This window comes from Coturnix japonica, chromosome 2 (genome assembly GCF_001577835.2).
Source record: "Coturnix japonica isolate 7356 chromosome 2, Coturnix japonica 2.1, whole genome shotgun sequence".
Classification (NCBI taxonomy): Eukaryota; Metazoa; Chordata; class Aves; order Galliformes; family Phasianidae; genus Coturnix; species Coturnix japonica.
The window spans coordinates 66002836-66025658 of NC_029517.1; the positions used below are offsets into that span (position 1 = coordinate 66002836).

The 22823-nt window shown below is 41.5% G+C and overlaps 2 protein-coding genes across 7 annotated transcripts in view; one reads left to right on the forward strand and one right to left on the reverse strand.

The window, feature by feature from the left end:
- SYCP2L (synaptonemal complex protein 2 like) overlaps positions 1-10865 on the forward strand; it is a 22418-nt gene extending 11553 nt beyond the window's left edge. For 5 of the 6 annotated variants that reach the window (XM_015854599.2, XM_015854600.2, XM_015854602.2 and 2 more), the window contains exons 20-35: positions 438-483; positions 857-921; positions 1850-1898; positions 2274-2329; positions 3065-3216; positions 3402-3451; positions 4108-4204; positions 4712-4800; positions 4961-5024; positions 5979-6110; positions 6632-6753; positions 7379-7473; positions 7982-8081; positions 8159-8217; positions 8692-8761; positions 9032-10865. In XM_015854599.2, coding sequence (XP_015710085.1) covers positions 438-483; positions 857-921; positions 1850-1898; positions 2274-2329; positions 3065-3216; positions 3402-3451; positions 4108-4204; positions 4712-4800; positions 4961-5024; positions 5979-6110; positions 6632-6753; positions 7379-7473; positions 7982-8081; positions 8159-8217; positions 8692-8761; positions 9032-9091 — 1306 coding nt within the window. In that variant the 3' untranslated portion in view covers positions 9092-10865. The remainder of the gene's footprint in view (positions 1-437; positions 484-856; positions 922-1849; positions 1899-2273; positions 2330-3064; positions 3217-3401; positions 3452-4107; positions 4205-4711; positions 4801-4960; positions 5025-5978; positions 6111-6631; positions 6754-7378; positions 7474-7981; positions 8082-8158; positions 8218-8691; positions 8762-9031) is intronic. The other variant, XR_001553273.2, reaches the window with a different exon arrangement.
- A 3026-nt stretch (positions 10866-13891) lies between these two features.
- The window catches only part of ELOVL2 (ELOVL fatty acid elongase 2), a 33309-nt gene continuing 24377 nt past the window's right edge, over positions 13892-22823 (reverse strand). The window contains exons 4-8 of the mRNA XM_015854637.2: positions 18539-18616; positions 18100-18271; positions 17463-17587; positions 16582-16716; positions 13892-16159 (exon numbers count right to left, since the gene is read on the reverse strand). Of these exons, the coding sequence (XP_015710123.1) occupies positions 16031-16159; positions 16582-16716; positions 17463-17587; positions 18100-18271; positions 18539-18616 (639 nt within the window). The 3' untranslated portion in view covers positions 13892-16030. The remainder of the gene's footprint in view (positions 16160-16581; positions 16717-17462; positions 17588-18099; positions 18272-18538; positions 18617-22823) is intronic.

Consider the following 22823-nt stretch of genomic DNA (forward strand, 5'->3'; position numbering starts at 1 on the left):
AAGGAAAAAATAAACCACTTTGCCATCCTGATTAGCAAGGTGATGCTACCTCTCATGCCTAGTTCAATTAAAATGCAGTGTAAGTGTACACCTGTATTACAGGTAGCTCAATTTCTGTTGCATGCTCAGCTCATCAAAGGCATAGCTTTTTGTAATAAGGGCTGTGATTTTTGTGTAAGGTCATGTGAAATTGCGTCCACCTTGGTGTTACTGATACCATTTTTCAGAGCTGTGAAGGACAGTGTTATAGTTCATGAGTTACTCTTCTATAGAAGAGCTTTTCTCCCTGTGCACGTGCTAACCCACTGCTTTAAGGCTTATTGGTACAAGTTCCTCTCCTCTCAATACTTCTTAAATGGAAATACTTCAGGAATGGAATATCTGGACTTTAAAACACTATCCCCCCAGCACTGTGTTCACTTGTGTATCCTCCACAGTGAGAAGCCCCAGGAAGAGAAACTCATGGAGGCATCAGTGCCCAAGGTATGTTTTTACTCACCTGAGTTAAGATACATGAGGCAAGAGATGAGATGTTCTGGTGGTCTTTCTACCAGGTTTATGAAGTATATATATTTAACCTGAAAGTTCAGGTGTTTTTGTAACACTTGACCCTGCACAATGAGTTAAAAGCTTCTAAACTATTTCTCTTATACCCTTGATATCCTGTCCCCTTGGCTTCAGCATCAGAAGTCCAATGCTTCCTGGTAGGAATTAACTATGCAGCTACAGCTAGGCTGTTGTTGTGACAGGGAGACTTGCTTCCTGATACTCCTTACCTTTGCTTTTATCAGACTTTAGAATGAATACATGACTTTGCATATGACAGTTTTTAATCCCATAACGTATTTCTTTCTAGAAGGTTGGTACCTTTGAAAGGAGAACCAGATCAAAAGGTTTGGTCAAGCAGAAGACTGGAGGCAGGTATGGTGCAAGCACACAGATCTGGTTCTGATCTGGTGGTTTTTATTTCATAGCTGCAAAAATGGAACATGGCTGTCATAACAGGGCCCTAGGTCCTAGTTGTTTGTTATTTCCTGTCCTGGAGCTCTGAGATGACTTTTTCTTCCTGCTGTGGTTTTGGTTGACCAGGTGTTTGACTTCATGTGTCCTGGTCTAATCTAGTGATTCTGAGCTTATAAAATATGGTTGGATTCATTTTTCTTGATTGATTGTAGACAGGAATGGAAAACTATAGTGCAGAATGTCAGCATCACTGCATAGTCTGTGTTTTAAGCTTAAGTACCTTGGTGCTCCTCTTTAGAAAACAGGAGTAATGGAGCTGGAATGGAGAAGTGGCTTAAGTGCAGTCGTTCTGCTCCCTCTAGTGCTTCAGCTGAAAATGAGCATTTCTTCTTTCTAGTTAGAAGTCTCACTGGGAAGCGTGTAATTCTTTCTTCTTTTTGTCCTTTTGCTTGTGAGAAAAGGAGAATTTGCTGCATGTTAAGAACTAATCGTATGGCTTTTCGAAGTAGCTGTTATTTGGTGAAAGAAAAATACCCTTCAAGTAATTAAAGGCACAAAAACTAAACGAGAAAAGTGATTAGAGAACAAATATTTAAATTCAAGCTCCCAAAAGGGAATTAAATGTTAGTTTGTTTTTTCTTGAATGCTTCTGAACTTCTTTCATTCATGACTTTCTCCTACTATGTGCTAAGGAAGAAGCAAATGTTATAGATACATAGATATAGATGTAGTGGAGGCTGTGAGAACACTGTATTTAAGCATATGGTACTTATTTATTAACTTTGTCAAATAGTAAACACTCGCAGTTTATTCCCCCTCCCTCAGTAGTTCTCAGTGCCTTTGGGTAACTGCTCATGACATCCTGCCACACTGTGCTGTCTTGCAGGAAGGACTCCTACGACTTTGAGGTTTCAGACTCTGCAAGTCATGAGACGGTAAAGCTGAGGCATCTTTTAGGGGCTGTTCTGAGCTCATGGTTCAGCCAGAGAGCAGAGATTTATAGTGGGGGAATACCATATGTGCTGCAAGGGTGGGTGTGCTCACATAGCGAAACAGCTTGTATTTCTTTTTAGTGTTATACTTAAGGAATGGTTTTCAGGACTGGGGAGATTTTTTGCTATAAACTGGACACTATCCAGTCCCTTCTGCTACCACTGGGTGTCAGCATGGACTCTTGTTATGTGGTGTGCTGCCTGATGTCCTGATAGCTCTATCGAAAGTCTCTCTGGGTAGAAGTGCTCTAATTTTGGAGAATATTTTACAGAATAAATAAACTTCAAGTCAAACAAGTGTGTGTTCTTTTTTATTAGGTTGCTGAAGCCAAAGGGAAGGTTTTGGGGATGAAAAGTTATTCACAAAATCAGAGGTACAGGAGCACCATCTGTAAAATGCTTGTTTGTGGTAAGAACAGTTCATTGCCTTAGTTAAACTGCTGCAAGTTAAGAAGGCTGTGGTATGTATCCAAAATAGCAGTTCCTTACTAAGCTGTCATAGCATCTGCAAATGTTGGATGTATCCAGTAGCAACATTCAAAGAGAATCTGAAAGTGTGTAAGTTACAGAAGAGAAAAATTACTCTTGTCTACAATTAGGCTCCATCTCTTAAGCTGATTTGCCTTTAGGAAATACTGAAGCCCTCCATCTTTCATTTAGGTGCTAAATTTTGGATATTACTGAATTGTTATTTTCAGAAACCAGACAAAGAAGGAAAAGCTGGCAATAGAAATGCTGAGTTCTAATTATGAATTCAGCCTTGCTATTAATCTAAATGTTTTTGTAATTGATGAAGTACAGTTTATTTAATTTGTTAATAGTGCAATTGATAAATGAACTAATAGTGGCTATGCATGAATAGCTTGCTGGTGTCTTAGCATGCCCTGCTGCTGCTGTTTGGCTGTGAGAGGAAGCAGTAGGATGCTCTAAGCCCTGTACTGGCAAACGGCAAGTGTCTGCTCCTAGTATTTTTATGCAGCTTGAAATGCTTCATGTATTGCATGGTGGGGAGGAAGTAATGGGGTAATTTCCTTTAGAGGAAAGGAATGGCTGGTTTGCTTTTTGGAGAGCTGGCTGAACAGGACTCCTAATGGTGCCTTTCATCTTAGTTATAGAATGCATCTCTTCTCTGAAAGCAACAATGAAAAAACAAGCAACAGTGAGAGTGAGAAAAGCTGGATTCTCAACTCCCAGAAAGCGTCAGTGCCAAAATCTCTCAACTACACCCGAAAAAGGCACAGGATGAGAAGGAAATTAAAAGGTAGGCTTGGGTCATATCATGCATGGTGAGCAGGTAATGCTACAGGTGAGGAAGTGGCTGGTGGTTACTTGTGGAGGAGGATTCCTTTTCTTTCTCCTGCAGCTGGCATTTTTAGCCATGTTGCAGACCAATGGAGATAGTTCCCAGTTACGTTGCTGGTAACCAGGTAAACTTTTCTTCCACAGTACTTCCAGTTTCATCTCCAAGCAGCAGCAATGAAAACCAGGTGGAAGAGGTGAGGAGTTGTCGTGTAGATTTAGAAACGGTATCAACGCAAAATGTGAGTGAGTGGGAGTCAGTATGTTGGAATCCTCTTTTTCAAGCATTCTAATGAACAAATGCCAATTAGATATTACTGATGCTGGTGGCCTGCTAGAGACCGAGGATACAAGTCCTCTGCTTCCAGCTATAGCTTCTGGAAAGCTAGCCATGAGTTATACTGACAAGGCAGCAAGTGGATCAGATGTACATAAAGCACAATAAAACACGGTTAAGTAATGCCAGGTTATTCCAGTGCCCAGCTGTTAGGTGCTGTGTCTCAAACATTCTGAAAACGTTCCTACCTGAATACAGCAAGTATGGGAAAAGTATCTAGAACTTAAAGCCACACTGTAAGTTTTAATCTTACCCTGAAAGCCTTTTCTATTTTCTCTTGACTGAAAATTCTTTGATTCTGCTGCTGGAAAAACTTAATCCATTATATAACTCTACTGGCCAAATGCAGAACTTTAGTGTGCAGGTAAATTCAGGGCACAGCAATGAAGAGAGCTTTAAGTTTGTGTTAGGCACATTTTGAGGCCTCTGCTGTTATACATCTTCAAAAATCCACTAAAGAAAACAAACAACCCTAATTGTATTGAAAATACATATTGAGACTTGATTTTGTTTTAGCGGGGAGCAGCAAGACAAAAGGATGAAAAGAAAACGTCAAGGAAAAAAAGTACATCCACCTCCAAGAGAGATGATTTACCTACAGTGGATCTTGCTGGTATTTCTTTTTATATTGTTCAGTGTATTAGAAAAGTATTTTGGCCTTTTTTTTTTTTCATGTTTTCCTCATAAAGTGTGGATTTAACATAAGGGTTGCCTATGAATTGGCATTTTCTTCTGTGTTGTAAAGCAAGTACCAAACATGGGCAAACTGTGACTTGTATTTCAGGTTTGTGTAAAGCTGGCTGAGCTTTCTTCTGTTTTCTGCAGTGCTGATTAACTTTTAGCATTCTTATATTAATGGTAGTTCATGTATGTGTAGGTGGTGTAGGGAACCTGCTTTAGCAGGGAGGTTGGACTCGATGATCTCTAGAGGTCCCTTCCAACCCCTACAATTCTGTGATGTGGTAAAACAACGGATGTTCATGGTAAGGATGTGCACAGCTTTTATGCTGGCATGCCTGGAGCTTCACCCATGAATAGTATAGGTGATATTGCCCATACATCATGGTGAGTCTGGTCACAGGCAGGGAAGGCTGAATCCTTTGGCTACCCTCTCACACAGGTGAGGTCCCATCAGAGGAGCCTGAAGGCACATGGCAGCCGCCGGATGTATCAATGGAGGAGCACTCTGTGGAGGAGGCAGCGACACAGGTTCTGTATGCAGTGCTTGAGTTGTTCCCAACCTGCCCTGAGCCTGCTTCTGATCTGCAAGCCATCCACGCATTGTGTTATTTTGCTTTGTCTGCAGCACCTGGCAACTTGCCTGCCCCCTGGGTGTGCTGCCTTATTTTCTTTTCCATCTCTCCTTTAGAAGTTTCACAATGTGTCTGGTGAAAAAACAAGAGAAGAAGAAAGATTTAAGCGGAAGGATTCAGGTGTGTTGGTCTCAATAATGTGGGAGAGCTGGTTAAAAGGCAGAAAGGGATGTTGAAAGAATTGTTGATTTCTTTATATATAAATTCCTAAACTCATTACTATATGGAAACTGTTGAGTCATGGCCTGAAACACTGATTGATCACCTGGGGAAAGGACAGAGTCAGCCCTGGGAGAATAGGTGAAGGCAATTAAGAAGGGATGGAGCCTGGCTGTACCTCTCTTAGACCCCATTTAAGGGCCAACTGCTGCTGGGGGGGTATTTATGGTTCGAGATCCCTCCTTTATGGAGTTTTTCCCCTTGACCCTAGATCTTAGGAGACAGGTGAGCATTCCTGTCCTGTTTGACCTTTTGCTATTCAACTCCTGTATTGCTATTCCACCACGCTAATCTTTCCAACTGTAACAATCACTAACTCTTGAAAGTCTTTTCCAACTTGAATGACTCTATAACTCTTAAATCCTTACTGTGATTATGGGGGAGCTACTAGTGTAGCTGGTCAGAGCTTGGAGGCTTACAAACTAGTAACCTGGGAGTAAATATATGAAATAAGCAAAAGAATAAACCCTAAATATAATGATTTGGAGGTGCAATGCAACTCTAAAAACAAATGACACACTTCAGAAAGCTTCTTTTCACATAATATAGACATAGGTAGAATGGCTAGAATACTGGGACAAGAAATGAATCTCTGAGATGGAAATACAGTAGTTTTCTAGTTAGCTACATAGTATAGTCAGGTTCTCCCCTTTTGTAAGGGGAGAAGATTTGCTGGTCAAGTTTTGTCTTGTGTTCTGTCCTGTGAAAGTGTGATGCCATGCACTAAATTGAAGTTGCCTGCTTTTCTGCTGTATTGGTAATTCCAGCGGTGTTTTTTGCTTGTGTATCCGGTAGGCACAGCTATGTGCCTCCTGGTAAAGAACAGGGGAACTGAAACCTCTCCCCTTCTCCTAGATGCATTAAGTGGCACCGTTGTGAAGAAACCCAGGATTTTCAGTTGGGAAACAAACCACTTGTCCTCCGAGTCACCCTTGAATCCAAAAAAACCTCTGTATTCAGTTGAGGAGGAAGAAGAGATCAAAAGAGGTAAAGTCAAATTGGCACTGAAGGTGAAGCATTGAAATGTTATCCAGTTTTTTTAATTGGTGGACATCAGATTCATGTGAAAGCTTGAGGGATGTGGGAGAGAGAGAGAGAGAGAGATCTGGAGGGAGGATATCCACTTCAAAAGTCAGTGTAGCAGAAGGCCTGTCTTATGGGTTTGCTTGTTGGATGCCATATGTTTGGAAGTGTGAATGAGGAAATCTGGGGTTCCTGACCACCATCTGCTCAGGTAGCAGTGCCTTCTAGTCTTTCTGAATAGTGATTGTCAAGAGTAATTAGAAATAACTTGTTTTATAGAAAGCATACAGATAATGGACAAACAAACTGCAGTTATTGGGCAATGGACCTCTGTCATCTTGCGTTGCTATCTGGGAATACACTTCTCCATGATAATGAACATTGTTGTTTAAATCTCCCTGCAGTATCACATGGGTTTGTTTCGCACTAAGGCCTCCCCCCCTCCACCCCAGCATAGAATTAACCAGGCTCATGCTTTCTTGTAGGTCAGGAAACCATTGATGTGAATACTGCGTTTCTTCCCAAGATGCAGCATAAAGATATTGGTGATTCAGGAGTGATTGCTGTATTTGAAAGCTTTACCAACCAGCTAAAGCAACTGTTCTGGGTAACTTGCACTTTCTTAACATCTATGCCTTGGGTGGTGTTTTGGTTACAGTGTCTGTTAGCCTGAAGTTCTTAGAACACTTATGGTAGCCCCTGTAATCTCAGAAGTCCTACAGGAAGCTCAGCATAAAAACTCCATAGGTTTCCCATAATGAAAAATAGAAAGCAATGCAGACTGCATCTAATCACTGAAACACATGTAGGTCCACAAGGGTGTGCTGGTATCTCCCAGATCAGTGGTTTGCAGAGGTGGTGGTTTCTCAGTGAGTAGTATGTGTGCTGTGTATTGATGGTTTGCTCGCAGTATGGACATACTTGAGATTCAGAGTGGGGGACCAACTGTTACTGTCAGTTTAGCTTTAATGAGTTATGATGGCATAAAACCAAGACTAGTATGAGAGAACATTATCAGAATATCATGTTATGAAGCTTTTGAAACAAACCAGACTATAAGATTTATACTGGATTTACATTTTGTACCATGAAGCAATTATGTTTGTTTTTTTTTTGTTTTTTTTTTGTATTTTAATTATGTCAGTGTGTGTTCATGGAAATTTCTGCAAACTGGGTTTTTAGGTTTGGGGTTATACCACATGCCTGCTCTTAATGGTGTGTCCTGTGGTCAGTCCAGGTACAAAGAGATGGAGATGTCTGCACAGAACACGCTGAAGACTTCTGAGAAGAATGTTTCTGCTCTGCTGAAAGAGATTCACAAGTGCAGGTGAAGTGTCTGCTGAATGAAGTGTCATTAGCTCCATATGAACTCTGATTTCTTACAATGAAATGCTTCTTTCTAAGAGGCCCTGTCCTCTATAGTTTTTAAGGCAAAATGGGTTGTGTGTCTCTTCTTTTCTGTAAAGAGAGTTTCAGAAGAATGGCTTTGTTCCTCCTCTCTTGAGGAGGTACAGGGGATGGTTGATTTCAGCGCAAAGAATGCTTGTGTTAGGAGTGGCTGATAAAGCTATCCACTTCTTGTTGTCATTGCTGCTCATAGATCTGCTAAAAATTCTTGTTATGCTTAGTAGCTTCTCTTGTGGTGTTTCAAGGGAGTGAACAAAGGAGACTGGCTGATTTACTTAAAGAAGTGGGGGAGAAGTACTAAAAGGGGCTTATTTATTCAAGCTTTGTTATACAGCCATTTCTATGGACTGTCTCCATGTGCTTGAAAAAAATGGCAGCTAAAGGACTTTACAGGCAATCACCCAATGGGTTTTGTTTTCCATTGCTAGACTGAACAAGCTGGAAGACTTCAAGCAGATTGTTGTGGAGGAGCTTGCCAGCCTCGAGAAAGATACTCAGATCTTGAGGAGCATGGAGAAGGATGCGGTGGTGTGTAGTACTTCTCTTGTGCCAGCTCATAGAGTGCCCCTTCCAAATTAATGGGGTTTTCTTTGGGCTGTTTTTAGGATTTCTGGAATGCACAGTTGTACAAACTGAATTCTTTCTGCAACCAGCAGAAGCAAAGGTATGCATTTACCAGCTGTCCAACCTGCTCACAGGTCCTCTTGTAGTTGAAGTTAGCCTGAAGGTGCTGTGGCACCTTCACTTGGTGTGTTCATTAACAGAATCTTTGCAGCCCACAAGGACCTTAAACTGGTGCTAGGACTCAGTGAAGGACTCTGCATGGGAAGCTGTGCATGGCGGGCATGTACTTAGGTAAAGAGGTAGAGGGCTGGGATGGGATGCACATCATAGAATTGCAGATTTATCAAGGTTGGAAAAGACCTAGAAGATCATCCAGTCCAAACATATCATCTCTATCCAGGGATCAAAGGAGATGATACTCTTCTGTGTAAAAATGCTAATGGTACCAGTGCTGGGCATAAAGCTGCAGAAAGGATAGTCCTAAGTTTTGTTTTTATTGGTGAATATCACTGTTTTTATCTGTAAGCAATAGATGCCTCACAAACCAGCTCATCTCAGCTTACTTTCCCCACAGAATTCAGTCTGTTGACTCAGCCCTGGGTGAGACAGCTGAGAATTTTTCTAGTACAACTGTCAACACCACAGTAAGTGCTGTTTTTGTTTAAGACTCTTAAATTGTGCTGAGAAAGTTCTTAGTTTTGTTATGATTGCTTTAACTGGGGAAATGGGAGGGAAAGCAAAGTGGCTGAAAATCACTTGCCTAAGGGAGAAGATAAGGACAAGGCCATTATGTGGTAATACTTCTCCTCAGTATGTACGCTCCTTAGCTGTCTGCAACCTTCTTACCTTGCACAACATAAAAATTTGTATAATTTGGAATGTTTTTTCTTACCTTATTTTTCCCTCCCCTACAGCACAATGACTCAATGAAGAGTGTAGTAGAGAACGGTGTGTTTGTTGTTCCCTCTGACTAGCAGCCCTCTGATTCACTGGAGATTCCAGTGTTTAAAAATCCAGAGAAGATGGTCCTGTGAAGGAGATGTTAGTCTATTCTAAATGGAAAGAAAGATGAAGACAGTGATAATAACATTGATAATGAGTTTTTTGTTGTCGTTTTGTTTAAAAACAACGTATGCTTGTTGAATTGTTTAGTTTTGACCTGTGTCCAAAACACTGTTCCTGCAAAACTGTAAGATAGGCTCATTAAATACCAAAGAAACAGCAAATGGACTGAGTATAATGACTTAACCAACAAACTGATGCACGTTGGCTGCTCAGCTCTGGATTGTAGAGAAGAAAACATGAAGGGATCTACTGGATGTTGGCTATGTGCCTGGTGGCATTCTGCAGACTAAAGGGCAAGAAACTTGGAGCACCACAGACATACAGGCAAGTGAAACTAGAGAAATTACTTCTAGAACCAGTAATTATTGCTTGCTGTACTTTGTACTTTCCTGGAAGCTAATGTTTAGGATTAGATAAGTAACACCAAAGGTCTCTTGAAAGCAGTAGGTAAACTGTGCAATTTAACATCATCCTCTCTCTCAACAAGTTGGTTTCCTAAATTGCAGTTGCTCTTCACAGCATTAAATGCAGCCTGTGACAAACTTCACTCGTGCTGCTGCATCTTAATCAATGTGTGGGAATGTGGCATGGTCCCAAGCTTTGTTTCTACCTACTTGCCTTGTGAAACAGACATTGGATTGCTGTGTGATTTGGAGTGAAGGGTATCTCCCCTGCACGTATTGTGCCCTCATGGCTGCTAGGGTTGTTTCATCACTAAAAGCCTTCAGGTAGATGAGCCCGTTCCCTCTTAATAAGACTGCAGTGTCATGCCTGAATTGAGAACAGTGAAAATCCACAGCTGCCTTCGCCGAAACTGGAACACTTCCTGGAAGTAATGCTTGTTCCTTTTGCTGAAGTATTCCTGGCTGCGTGTGAGACAAGGCTGCGCTTCCATCTGTGTCAAGGGGTGGCTGGTTCTTTCTTTCCAAGTTGATTTAAAAGCAAAGACTTGTTCACTCCTGCTCTTCCCACAAATCCAGAACTGGCCTGCCTTCTGCTATTTGTAATGTGTAAAAAAACTAGAGCTGCTATTTTGTGACTGCTGGCTTGCCTTTATTTCCCTGGGGGCTGTCCTTGGTTACCTGACTATGCTGCATCCTTCTGCTGCTCTGCAGGATCTTAATGGACTTTCAGTGACTGCTGCATTTGTAACCTTGGACACACTACCTCCTTTGGGACAGATGTTGCCTTGGCTGGCTTAAGCTTGTTCATCTCCTGCTACAGCATGCTCATTACTTGAAGGGAAGGTCTGACACAGGAATCACAGTGAGACATGAAGGCTCTTCCTGACTTAAGGATCCTTTTCTCTTTTCCCCCTCAAATTATAGTAACAGTGAATGGCCATTCATTTCTGTGATGATTTGTGGTGGTTTTACTGCTCTCCAAGTTAAAGCAGCCAAGCATTTAAGTTTGGTGAGCACAACGGAGTAGATGTCCCAGGTTCTCTTTTGCCACATGTCCCCACTGTTGGTGGATGGTGATAGAACACCATTTTCACATCACTTATGACTGTAAGAATAGTCACGTTTCTCATGTAATTATCTGTAGTAGGGGATTTAGAGGAATAAATTCATAGTATATTTCTTGTTGAATACCCATGTAATCCATCAGTAAAAAGTTTGGAAGGTGTGTTGAGCAGTTCAGGTGGCTCGAATAAAGGAGAAATCAGCCTCTTTCACTGAAGTGTGTATGCAATAATTGTAACTTTTATTGCTTTTAATTGTTTTACTGGAAAAGTCTGAACCCCAAAGGGCTGCTTTCCCTGATAGGGTAGGATGGGAGAGGATAAAGAGCTGCCATATGACTTAGGTGTCCTTTTGCCCTGCACTTTATCTATCTTCCCCTATAAAAAGTGTTACCTACAAAGCACCATAGCAAGTTAAGCCTGGCACGCTGTGAACTGCCTGAGCTGGGAGGATGTGCTGGAGGCTTTGGTCTTTCCCAGTGGTTTTCATGTTTTTGCCAGCAAGCAGATATAGGTGTGTTTGGACAGCCCATCTCATGCCATTTCCCATGCTGTTGAATCAGTTTGGTAGGTGAAGTCCCCTGAAGGTCTGAAGTCCACTTGGCTTTTGTAGATGATGTGTTGCAAAATGGCCTTGTGCAAGTTAGCCTAAAGTTTCCCACAAAAGAGCTGTTTGCTGACCCTTCTGAGCTGGTCTTATCACTTACTGATGCTTTTCATTCTACCTGCATGCCTTACACTAGTGAAATGGGCCAGCCAAGGTCTGGAGAGCTCATGCAGCCCGTTGGCAAGGTTGCAGGAAGCTGTGTGGCACTGTGACAGGGTGTCTTCAGTGACTGGAATACACAGGCAGAGTGACCATGTGCTGTGTACCCATGCTTGCCCTGCCTGTGGTCAGCCTGCCCTGCCCCTTGGCTCTTTCCATAAAAGTGGTTCATGTGTTTGTGTAGTGAAAGCAAACACAGCAATAGAACCATTCCTTGTCACGTAGGCTGACTTTTGCGTATTGTGAGCAAGAATCAAGAAAATATTCCCAATAGCCATTTGGTTAAGGGAAGCCCTACAAAAAAGCTGAGGCTGGGTGCACAGCAGCAGCCTAATTTCTTTCCTCTTCTTCTGAGGTTCATGGAAGGACCTTCCTAAAGCTCATTTTCTACTTCTTTGTTTCCTAGGGGGCCACTAACATTCAAAAACAGCAAACCAAACTCTGTAGCTTTCTCTCTTCCATTTTGCTCTTCATTCCTTTTGCACATACAAGTGCCCTGTGGAGAGTCTGAAAACTGCATGGCCTGGGTTTGTGCATCACCCTCTGTACTTCCAATGTGAAAGGGATTATATTTTTGAGATTTTTGAGCTGTTTCCAGTTGAGACCTGGTAGTAGTTTTCTGCAGAGAGGCAAAGTTGGAATCAATCTGAGAATCAGATGACCTGGCTAAGAAGTATGAGCCTTGAACAAGCAAGTTATCACATGCTGGCTTTGTTTGAAAGATAAGCTTCTGCAGGTAGTGGGGCTGGGTGTGGAGATTTAAGAGGTTTAATTTACAGTACTTTGCAATATAAAATTTGTGCTAATTGTTTTGATAGTTGAATATGATGTTAGGTCAGGATAGATGCATTGTGTGTGGCGTTTCTGTGCTACATTTGAGTTTGTGAGTTGGCTTGAAGACTGAGAGATGGATAAGAGTAACTCCCCCAAACCCCAGTGTCATTCTGAGAACAGCCCTCCTTTCTTAGCAACCATGATTCCTTGTTGTGTGTTACAGCTGTGGAGAAGCTGTGTATGTACCTTGTGTTGGTATTTGGGGATTCTGATGTAATTATGGGAAGGATGGGTCACCTGGCTTTATTAATAGGCTTGTTTTGGACTAGAAGATACTTCAAAACTTGTTGCCAATGGAGTTTTTGGTAAGTAGCCATTCAGGAAAACAACTGTAGCAAACTGTAATGGTGATGATGAGTGACTGGAGGAAAAATCGCTGCAGGACACTTTGGTACGATGTTTGATCTTTCACAGATCCTGTGTAGTTGACGCTGGTACCTAACCAAGGGAATCATATCTGTGAGTCTTTAGGCCTGCTTGTGTGTACAAACATCTTCTCTGGGTTCGAGTACTTTATGGGAGGAGGCTGCTGTTGGCAGAAAAAGGCCCCTGTTGCACCCATCCAGTAGAATAGCAACTCGATAGAAGCGTGTTAACAAGGTGACCGGTGTTTTGGGTGTTGCTAGGAGTTAAGCTTTGTCAAACACTTTTTTTATCCATAAAAGAACTTTTTGTTAGAGAATGCAAGAAAACGTGTGGTTCTGGCTTTGCCTGTTTGGCTGAGCAAGGTGCTGCCTCCTCTGCTGTTCCTATGGAGTGGACCAAGCATGCTGCTGGATGATGGTATGCCTGACAGGCTCCATCTCCAGTCAACAGCATGTGGGAATCGCATCTGAACGTAACATAAGAGAACTTGTGTAGAAGAGGAGAAAAATACCTACTGAAGGACTGCAAAGATGTCAAGTGCACAGAGACTGTCATTTTCCATGAACGCAGCTTGAAGCCCCCCACGAACATGTCATTGCCTGAAGCCCAGGTAAGCTTGTGTATGGGTAGGAACAGCTTTCAGACTAGTTCTTTGCCACCATCAGCTCTTTCAGCTCCTTGCTGTTTCTGAGTCTGACATCAGCTTTTTACATCTTTTGTACAGAACACCTTCTAGCCCTGCACCCAAAGTCATGCATCTGAACCAAAAACCAGAGGAACGAAGGTGGGAGCCTGCATTGCATTTTGAGCCACTACTAAGAAGTAGGGGCTGCTGTATGGGGCAAGGATATTTGGTCTGCCAATATAAAATATAAATATATATATATAGTATATATATGTATGTGTACATATGTGTGTGTGTGTATAGGATATATATCTGATATACATGTATAAATCCTATATACATATATGTATATAATAGGAAGCACAAAAATCCCTTGTTTGCATGCTGTAGGAAACATGCAACCTATCAGCCTAAATTGTGTGTATGCATGTAATATGCAGAAATACCACCTGTCCCATCAATGAGGGCAGAGCACAGCCGTCAGCTGTACAAAAACCACAGGGGAGCTTTACAGCAGTGCCAGTGGAGCCTGGCGTGTGGTTACACAGGATGTCTCTCACTCTGAAATGAATGTCCTCCAAGCTTCTGAAAAAGAATAGTCTCAAATAAACACCTCATAGCAATTTGATGCCTGAAATGGAAGAGAGACACTCTGATATTAAAACTTGTTTATTTACAGTGTTATGTTTTACAGGAAAACCGGTTTAAAAAGTCACTGCTTCTTTTTCTTCGCAGTTGCAGCATTCTGAAGATGTTAAGACAGATCTGAAGGATTTAAAACATACCTGATTCCAGCCTTCCTGGCTGGCCTGGATCTGCAAGGTGAGACAGTTTTGGTCGTGGTTGGTTGTTTTGTTTTTCCTTAGCCCTTCGAGCTTCAAGTAAGGCATTTATTTTATTATTATTATTTTTTAAATGAGGTTTAAGCAAAACATGATCAGTTACTGTGAGGTTTGTTTCAATAATGTACTTTAACTCTCAGAATGCTTATGTTGTCCATATTGGTAGATAAATACTTTGCCTTCAAAAGGTAGAGGGACTCCATTTGGTCTAATATCCATGCTTGGACATACAATCATTTGTTGCCTTTCATAGACAAATGGTTCAGCTACTTGCCTGGTGTTCTACCTTCCTGGTTCTTGCGATACTCTTTGTCTTTATGCCTTCTAGTGGTGCTTCTTGCATCAAACTGACAACTTGCAGAGGTTGGAAGCTTCTGCTGGTCAAACGCCTGTTCTTCCCCCAGCCTCTATGACTTCCTCATGCCCTTTCCTTGCTCTCTACAAGCTCTTATTGTTGCTGCAGCCATGCATGCTATTCCCAGGTAGGCTGGATGGTCAGCCTCTTGTCCTGAGATAAGACTTCATCCCTTTGTGCCTACTGTCTCCAAGACCCCACACTATAATATCAGTGCAAGGGGGAAACTGGACTGGGACATGGAGAAAGATCAGAGGAGCAGGACTTGGTAGAATGCTTCCTCTCTGCGTGGGTCCGTGCTGCTGTTTGGTTCCCTGTGCTGGCTCTCAGAGGCATGGTCTGATTTTTGGGTGGCTCTTTATAGAGTCAGGAGTTAAACTCAATGATACTCAAAGAATCATTAAGGTTGGAAAGGAACTCTAAGATCGTCTAGTGCAACTGCCAGCCCCTCCCTACCTTGCCCCTTAGCCATGTCTCTGAGTAACATTCAGATTGCTTAGGGTCCTTTCTTACTCAACATATCCTATATTCTGTTATTCTATGGCTTTGCACTTGTGGTTTCTTTCCTTCCTTGCTGGGACCCTGCAGGGTGATGGGAGGGCTGTTGTGACCACAAAGGGGTTTTTGTGGTGAGAATTTAAATACGCTATTAGGTTGGAGGAGCCCACAGCTATTTCACTGTGGAAAAGGGGAAGGTCAAGAGGTTGTGACTACTTTGTTAGAGACTCTGAGAGGGGCCAGGTTAGAAAAGGGTACAGTGAAGCTTCCCAAAGCTAACGTAAGCTGTTTTTAATTTGTAACCATTTAAGTGGGAACTCTGTGCACATTTACACTCACAGTACTTGTCTTCTCTAAGTTGCAGACCTCCAATTTACTCCAAAATACATTTATCGTAGAATGGCTTAAGTTGGATGAGACCTTACACATCGTCTAGTTCCATCCCTCTGCCATGGGCAGAACTGCCACTCACCAGCTCAGGCTGCCCAGGGCCCCATCCAACCTGGCCTTGAGCACCTCCAGTGACAGGGCATCCACAACCTCTCTGGATAGCTGTGTCAGTGCTTTACCTCTCTTTTAGTGAAGAGTTCCTTCCTAATAATGAACTTATATCTCTCCTTTTATAGTTTAGAACCATTTGCCCTTGTCCTATCAGTATCAGACTGTGTAAGAAGTCAGCTCCCTTCAAGTACTAGAAGGCCCCAATAAGGTCTCCTTGGCACCTCCTCTTCTCTGAGCTAAACAAGTCCCACTTCCTCAGCCTGTCTTCATAGGAGAAAGTGCTCAAGGTGCCAGCCTAGCAGAGCCCTAACCTTTTGAAGACTTGGAATGTTTCCATTCAGTGGTATATAAGGCATTCTTGTGCCAGCAGTATAAATCAGAAATATTTTCTTTTTCATGTGAGAAAAATGTTGGCCTTATTGTTCTGATGGTGTTCTTTGACAGGACAAATAAAACTCATTTTGTTAAAACTTAAATAGCAGTAAATTAATGAGTGTCTGGTAGAAATAACCAATAGGTGTAATCAAATAGGTTTTAAGCTAAAGCCTGTAATTCAGTCTTTTGTTTCGGTTTTGTTTCCCAGGAAAGTGCCATACTTATTGTGCTTTCTTATTGTCCAGGAATCCATTTGAAGCAGCAAAGTAGTTCTTATGGAATCCATTCTTGACTTCCGCTGTGACAGGGGTTTCCTTTGCAGCTGTTCTTGAAGGTGCTTTCTGGTATGTCTACAAAAGCAAAATTTAAAGTATCTAGTTGCATTTGTTTTAAAGCCCCCGAATAATATTTCTGGTTAACTGTACAATAGAAATACCCTGTTTGTTGATGCAGATATACCTTTGTTTTACACTTTAAGCAAACAGCATTATGTGCAGCAGCAAAGTTGATATAACCTGACTAGTATTACCTGTAATACTTGGTGTCAAGAAGGATTTTAAGCTTTTCTCGCTGGGTGCTGCATGTATGCAGGCAGGCTGGAGCAGTCCTTGCTAAAAATATATATATATTCACATATAGATGTGAATACAAACTTATTTTAGGTACTGACGCTCGTTCTACCTGTTTGGCATATGGTTTGCAACAAGAGCAACGTGCAAAAACTTTTTCTCTTCTCCTTGTCAAAAGGAAGAGAGAGAGAGAGATTGCTTACCTTAATGTAGAAGTTAACAAAGAGGACGACCAGTGTGGCCATGTAGGAAGACTGGAACATGAGGCAGCCAAAGGGAAACCCACACGGCTTTACAGCTGCGCTGAGCGTGTGCGCAATGGTGAGCAGAAACTGGATCTGGAGTAAAAAGATCATGCCTGAATATTTCCTAAGGAAGGACTGGCACCAGCTAAATCATATATAGCAACCTTACCTAGTTCTGCGCTTTGAAATCTGAAATGGTTCCTTTCTGAACACATGAATGTATTGTGAGGGTTAGGTTAAAATGATGCTCTTATGACTTTAAAATAAATAAGTAATAATGTAAAAGGAGCTGGATGTTTCCAGGAGTTTTTAGGTCAAATGGTTGGCAAAATGAAAGGTGTTTTAGTAGGGATTGTTACATCTTCCAGGCTGTGTCACACAAGTACGGTGTTGTCCCTGGGCAGAAACCTGAGAAAACACTGGAGACTTGAGACAATAGCTTTACAAGCCTGAACAGAAAAAAGGAAATGTGAGGTGCAAGGAGAGGGTTAGACAGACCAGTGTTAGTTGGGGATGGGGCAAAAACAAAGCAAAAATGAGGGAGAAGGAGGGCTGTCAGTGTTTAGGACTGTGAACCACAACTTCTGTCGTGTTGTCCAAGAGCTGTTTGTGTCATCTTCCATTTTATAGCTGTACTGTAGTTATATTTCTTGTTAGAAGGAATTTAGTTTTCTCATTTGAACGACACATTGAGAATTTAAAAACCCCAAACCACAATTTTCAACCTTTTTATGATTTAATGCTGCAAGTGTCAGTATTTGCCTGCCATTCGTTTTGTCTCCTCTGGCATTTCTGGACAATTTCTGTCAATTAAAAGTGAAAGGAACATGGACACATACCAGCTGTGCCTGAGTGAGGTATTTCTTCCACCAAAGATACTTCCGCATAGAAGGGATGACCGACAGCCCGTAATAGGAGTACATGAGCACATGGATAAAGCTATTCAGAGTGGGTCCAAAGAAACCTATAACAATGCAATACAGAAAGCATTTTATATAATACACTGCTAAAATGTGACAACATGTCATTACTGTACACAGGAGGCACTGCTGAGTAATCTTCACTTTGCGCTGTGCTTGCATCTCAGTTTGCCATTCTAATGCACCAGCCTTTCAGTGTGAAGTATAAGACAGTGCCCACTAGATAGAGCTGCCCTGTTCAGAATTCAAGTGGTAGTTATGAACGTTTGTATATCATTCAATACCATTACCCTATTTAGAAGTTGTTTGAAGATATGTAAACACAAGCAGTTATGGCAACTAAGTGGAGAATCTGGGGTGTAACATTCAACTTTTTTTTTCTCTGAACTTTTAAACTTACTTTTAATTTCACTGAGATCTGCACACGTTCAGCAATTCTGAATGATAAGCTGCGAATCCTAACCATGCTGTATTGTAACACAGGGAAGCACTGACTTTGCACAGTGATGCAATTCCCCTCCATTTGCTGGTGGTGATGGACTGAACAGAGACTTACTTTGCCCACAAGGTATCCAGTTCAGAACGCACCACCAAATGTTAAACATGGTGGCATGGTGATACACGTGGAGGAAGGTGATCTGGCTGTTTTTTTTCCTCAGTACAAAGAAGATAGTGTCTGCAAATTCAATTACTTTGGAGAAATAATACCACCATAGCACCTTGGCTACCTGTAAAAGCAAGAACAAAGCAAAAGGAGATCAATATCTGCCCAAAAATGGGCTTAAGTATTGCTGTACTTTATCATTAGGTGCACAGCTCCCCCAAAGTCACTGAAGTCCTGTTGAAGGATGAGCACAACCTCTGGTTTCAGTTTTATTTCTCTTTGAAGATGAGGCAGTTTATAGAGAAGTGATCATTCTTAAATGTGATTATCTAAATTATTATTATCTAAATTATTGCTGCAGGTGCTGGGGCTGAGCAGTGGCTGTCCTCACCCGGATGTCAGCTTCCCCAGCGCTGTGGAGGTTCTGGCACTGCAAGTTGTAGCCTCCTTCCCAGGTGGCAAGGATGAGCTGGAACAGAAAACACAGCAGTGATGTTTGGAAACAGACAAGGCAGTCCTCCCCTACTCCCGCAATGTTCTGAAGCAAAACAACATCATGACAGCATTGTAGGTTCCCATTCATTCTGTAAACTGATGCTTGTAGACCAGACAACTGGCTAGTATCTTCTGTTTTACAATTGCAAAGGTTTCAAATTCTTTTAGAAATATGCACTGGAATAGAACACCTTTTACATTTCTCTGGCTTTACAGCCTTCAAGGCATCCATGAATATCTCTTGTTACTTAGTGCAGTGATCCTTACTCTAAAGCTCATGCCTGAATATTTTACCTATGTCAGTATGAATAGAGCCTGGCAGACCTACTAGTGAGAGACCCTTCCTGTCCTTGGAGGAAAAAAAAAATCCATGCTTCCAACCAAGCAAACAAAAGGTAAATCCAAAGCAGTGCAAAAGAAAAAATATTTCCTTATGCTATAAGTACATCTCCCTGTTGTATGTTGTTAAATGCAGGAAGGAGAGAGTACGCGTGGTGCTGAGTGGAGAAATGGACAGATATGAGCAATTTGAAGTTGGCTAACTACTATGTGGAAGAAAAGCAGCTCACCTAATAGAAAGGTACCAAATGAACTAGGTATGTATCTGGAAGAGAAGCTGGGAACCTGACAGAGGACATCCAGTTACTAGGTCCCTGTTTCTCTGATATTAAACACATTACTGGCTCAGCTGTGTTCCTTTTTACATGGTGAGTGCTCTTGCAACTCTTCCAACCTGATTGTATTGTTTATCATGTGGAGACAGCTAATGCTGGGTGTGCTAAAGTGATGCGAAAACTCTCTCCTTTAGAAATGCAGTTTATCTCTCTATAAAACATTCCTGTGTGTATATTTTACATTCTTACGTTAACTATGTAAGCCTATCCTGAAAACAATAACACATGCATTGTTTCTGATGTTATATAGAAAAGATGATCAAGTAAAGATGAAAATAGTTGTTCTTTGAAAAAATTCTGTTGATTAGTAACATCATGTTCAGCAGCAGAGGTTTCATATTTTTCTGTTGCTCTAATTTTCTTTTAGTAGCTACAGAAATCAATGCCCTTTACTCTCCTACTCAAATATAAAGAGAATAAGGATTCACAGTGTCAAATCTGATTTGTTTTCCCATCCCCAAGTGGTGGTGGCGAAGGTATTTCACACAATAAGCCGATAGTGGAGCATAACATTAATCATGCTGAATTTATCATTAACTCATCTCAATACCTAAAACCTTTCAGAAAGGTTCTCTTGCTAAGATACTCAGTTGTAAAGTCATCTGTAAATAGTATTTGTTGAAGTACATTAATAGAGGTTGCCTGTTTTTAGACAGGCCTCTTAGGAACTGTGGTAGAACAGATAGCTGCTGTTGTGCCTTGAAGATCTCAAGCAAGCTGTAGTTTCAACCCCCTGCTATGTGCAGGGTGGCCAACAACCAGACCAGGCTGCCCAGAGCCACATCCAGCCTGGCCTTGAATGCCTGCAGGGATGGGGCATCCACAACCTGCTTGGGCAACCTGTTCCAGTGCGTCACCACCCTCTGTGTGATTTAGAGATCTTAAAGTTCATATCAGTCACAGAAATGAAATCCTGTTCCTAACAGAAGTTTTTATAAGATCAGTAAATGTTTGATTTCTCTTTTTTTTGTGAGGAAAACTCTTTCAAGTGTAAAGCCACGTTGTTGAGACATTCTCAGCCAGTTCCACANAGACCATTGGAAGGATTAACGGAAAAATGACTTGCACTTAGTTATGAATACTAATTCATTTGTCTGAGATCTATAACAGGTTAAAAGAAATCCCTTCTGGGCTTGTTTTCTGTCAGCTTTTGATTATATCTCCTATCCTGAATAGCTTTTGTATGCTACCTTGTATGATGTTAGAAGCTTTTCACACGTGATAAACCTCATCATATGAAATTTTGCTCTTGATTTCCAGCTATGTTCTTTGATAAAGTAGGTGAGGTTGAGAGCTGCTTAGTTAGCAAACTGGCTAAAAGTTGCACCTAAGTGCAGAGCTCAGGAAGGTCATTAGGAAAGACATAGAGAATGAAACCCGAGCTATGAGGATGACATTTCCAGCCAGAACTGCAGATGAGAGTAGCGAAGTCAGCTCCTCAGTTCTTTCAACAAACACTCTGATTAGGGTAGAAGAATGCCTGGGACTGTAATTCTACCCAAACTGCATTCTACCTTGCTCAAAAAGCACGTTACTTTTGTCCTTACGCTTCACTGCTTTGCATGGCCTTCCCAGTGACCTTTATGCCATCCACTTTTTTTGCACTTCCTTCTTTTTTATTCCTCTATGTGATGGAAAAGTGCACTTAATTTCTCCTGATTTCTCTTGTTATTCTTTTCTTCTCGCTCCCCTAAGCTTTCAATGGTCTTTTTGTCCTAACAAACACATTACTTCAAAGGAGGCCTTCAACCTAAGTACCAGTGGTTGTTTCCCTACTATATTGCTAACTTCTAGACAACTCTGGAAGGACTAAGTGATTATTTATTAAAATCTTTAAGTCACTGTGTTAATCTGTGGGCTTCTGTAGCAAAACTCCAGGACAGCTGAGAACAACTAGGATCTAAAATGATTTTATTGCATTTAAACTTTCCTCAGAGCTTCCACTATTCAAGCTCTATCATCTGCTCTGCCATTTTAACATTTGCACAGCTAGGAAGCACATCTTTCTCTTTTTAGCCATCATAATGATGAAATAAATAGCATTTTATTTCAGTTTGCCCTCTGTTATCCTGGCATCATACTGAGCTTTTCAGTCATTTGTGAGATGTCATCCCAGTTGCAATGCGTAAGGCTGAAAATGGTGGCCCTGATTATGCTAGCGTTATGCTTTTGACCTTTTTTTGCACTCAGAGAATACAGAGAATGCAATTCTTCAACTCCTGGAAATCCTCCCATCATCTTGGTACCTATGGATCTGCTTTCAGGTCATAAATCTAACTCAGAAACTACAGGCTTACTGTGCATTGAACTTTCAGTACCTAGAAAAATGAAAAATAGAGGTAATCGTGATGCTTCTTTTTTCATCTTGCGAGGTGTAAGGATTTTCTTCTAGTTTCTCTGAAAAGCTTAGTGCAACACTTATGCAATTCTGCTTTAATCCTTTGGCACCCAGCAGGCAGCTCTGGCTTTTGATCTGCATTGACAGGTCTCACATGCAAGACCTGCTTACCTGCATAGAGAGGTTACTTACTTACAATCCTCACCTCCTATGGATCTGTAATAAGTCTGTGGAGCTACTTGAGGATAAAGGCACTTGAAATATCACGCCACTCATATGCTAATAACACATCTCTAGGTCTTTTTTAATCTGACCTAGATGGTGCCACAGCCCTGGTTTTCTTAGTGCCCAGTCGACAAAGGACTTGGGTGGGAGCATGACAACTAGCTGAGATTTAATATAAATATGGCAGTAGCAACAGTGCTGGGGAAAGCAAGCTAAGATGCTGATAGAAATTATGTCTCTTCCTGTTATTGATAAAGAGTAGCATCACGTGAATAATTCCTCAATTCAGACATCAGCATTTGTCTGCCTTGTTTCCAGGTATGATTCAGTAACTGTGAGGATTTCAACCTGTAGGTCCATGGAGCATTTTCTGAGAGCTGATTTGTTCATGAATTAGATTTAAAATACGTAAAGATTTGACTCCTTTTCACATTAAGATGGTTTCCTCTTCATATTTGGCACCTCTGCAGTATGAAGCATAGATTTGAGTAGAGGAAAGCATATTTTGATTCACTGAAACTGTGAAAGTTTAAAGCTCCATGAAAAAACTGTTTGCATAGTTCAGTGTCTAGGCTATGGCCTAGTAAACTGTCCTTTTATGAGGCCTTCAAAGGCCTCTAACTCATGGCACACAAGTATTGAGACCCTGCCCTTTGAGGATAGTAAGGGTATTTGACTTTATGTTAATGGTACATCTTGAGCACTTGAGGGACTGTTTGGACTCACAGTTAATGGAGCTAAAATTGGCCCTGAGATACCTCATGCCCATGTTGTGATGCAGAAAGTTGCTGGCTCAGAAGTGGAAATTTGCCTTTGAAGATTTAAAAACACTTTGTTAAGAGTTCTTGCTACAACCTTTGTCTTCCTGCCTTGAGAGTGCGTGACTTCACTGTAGTCAAGGGACTGTTAAACTAGGTTAGGCACAGTGAAGAGCTGAATAATTG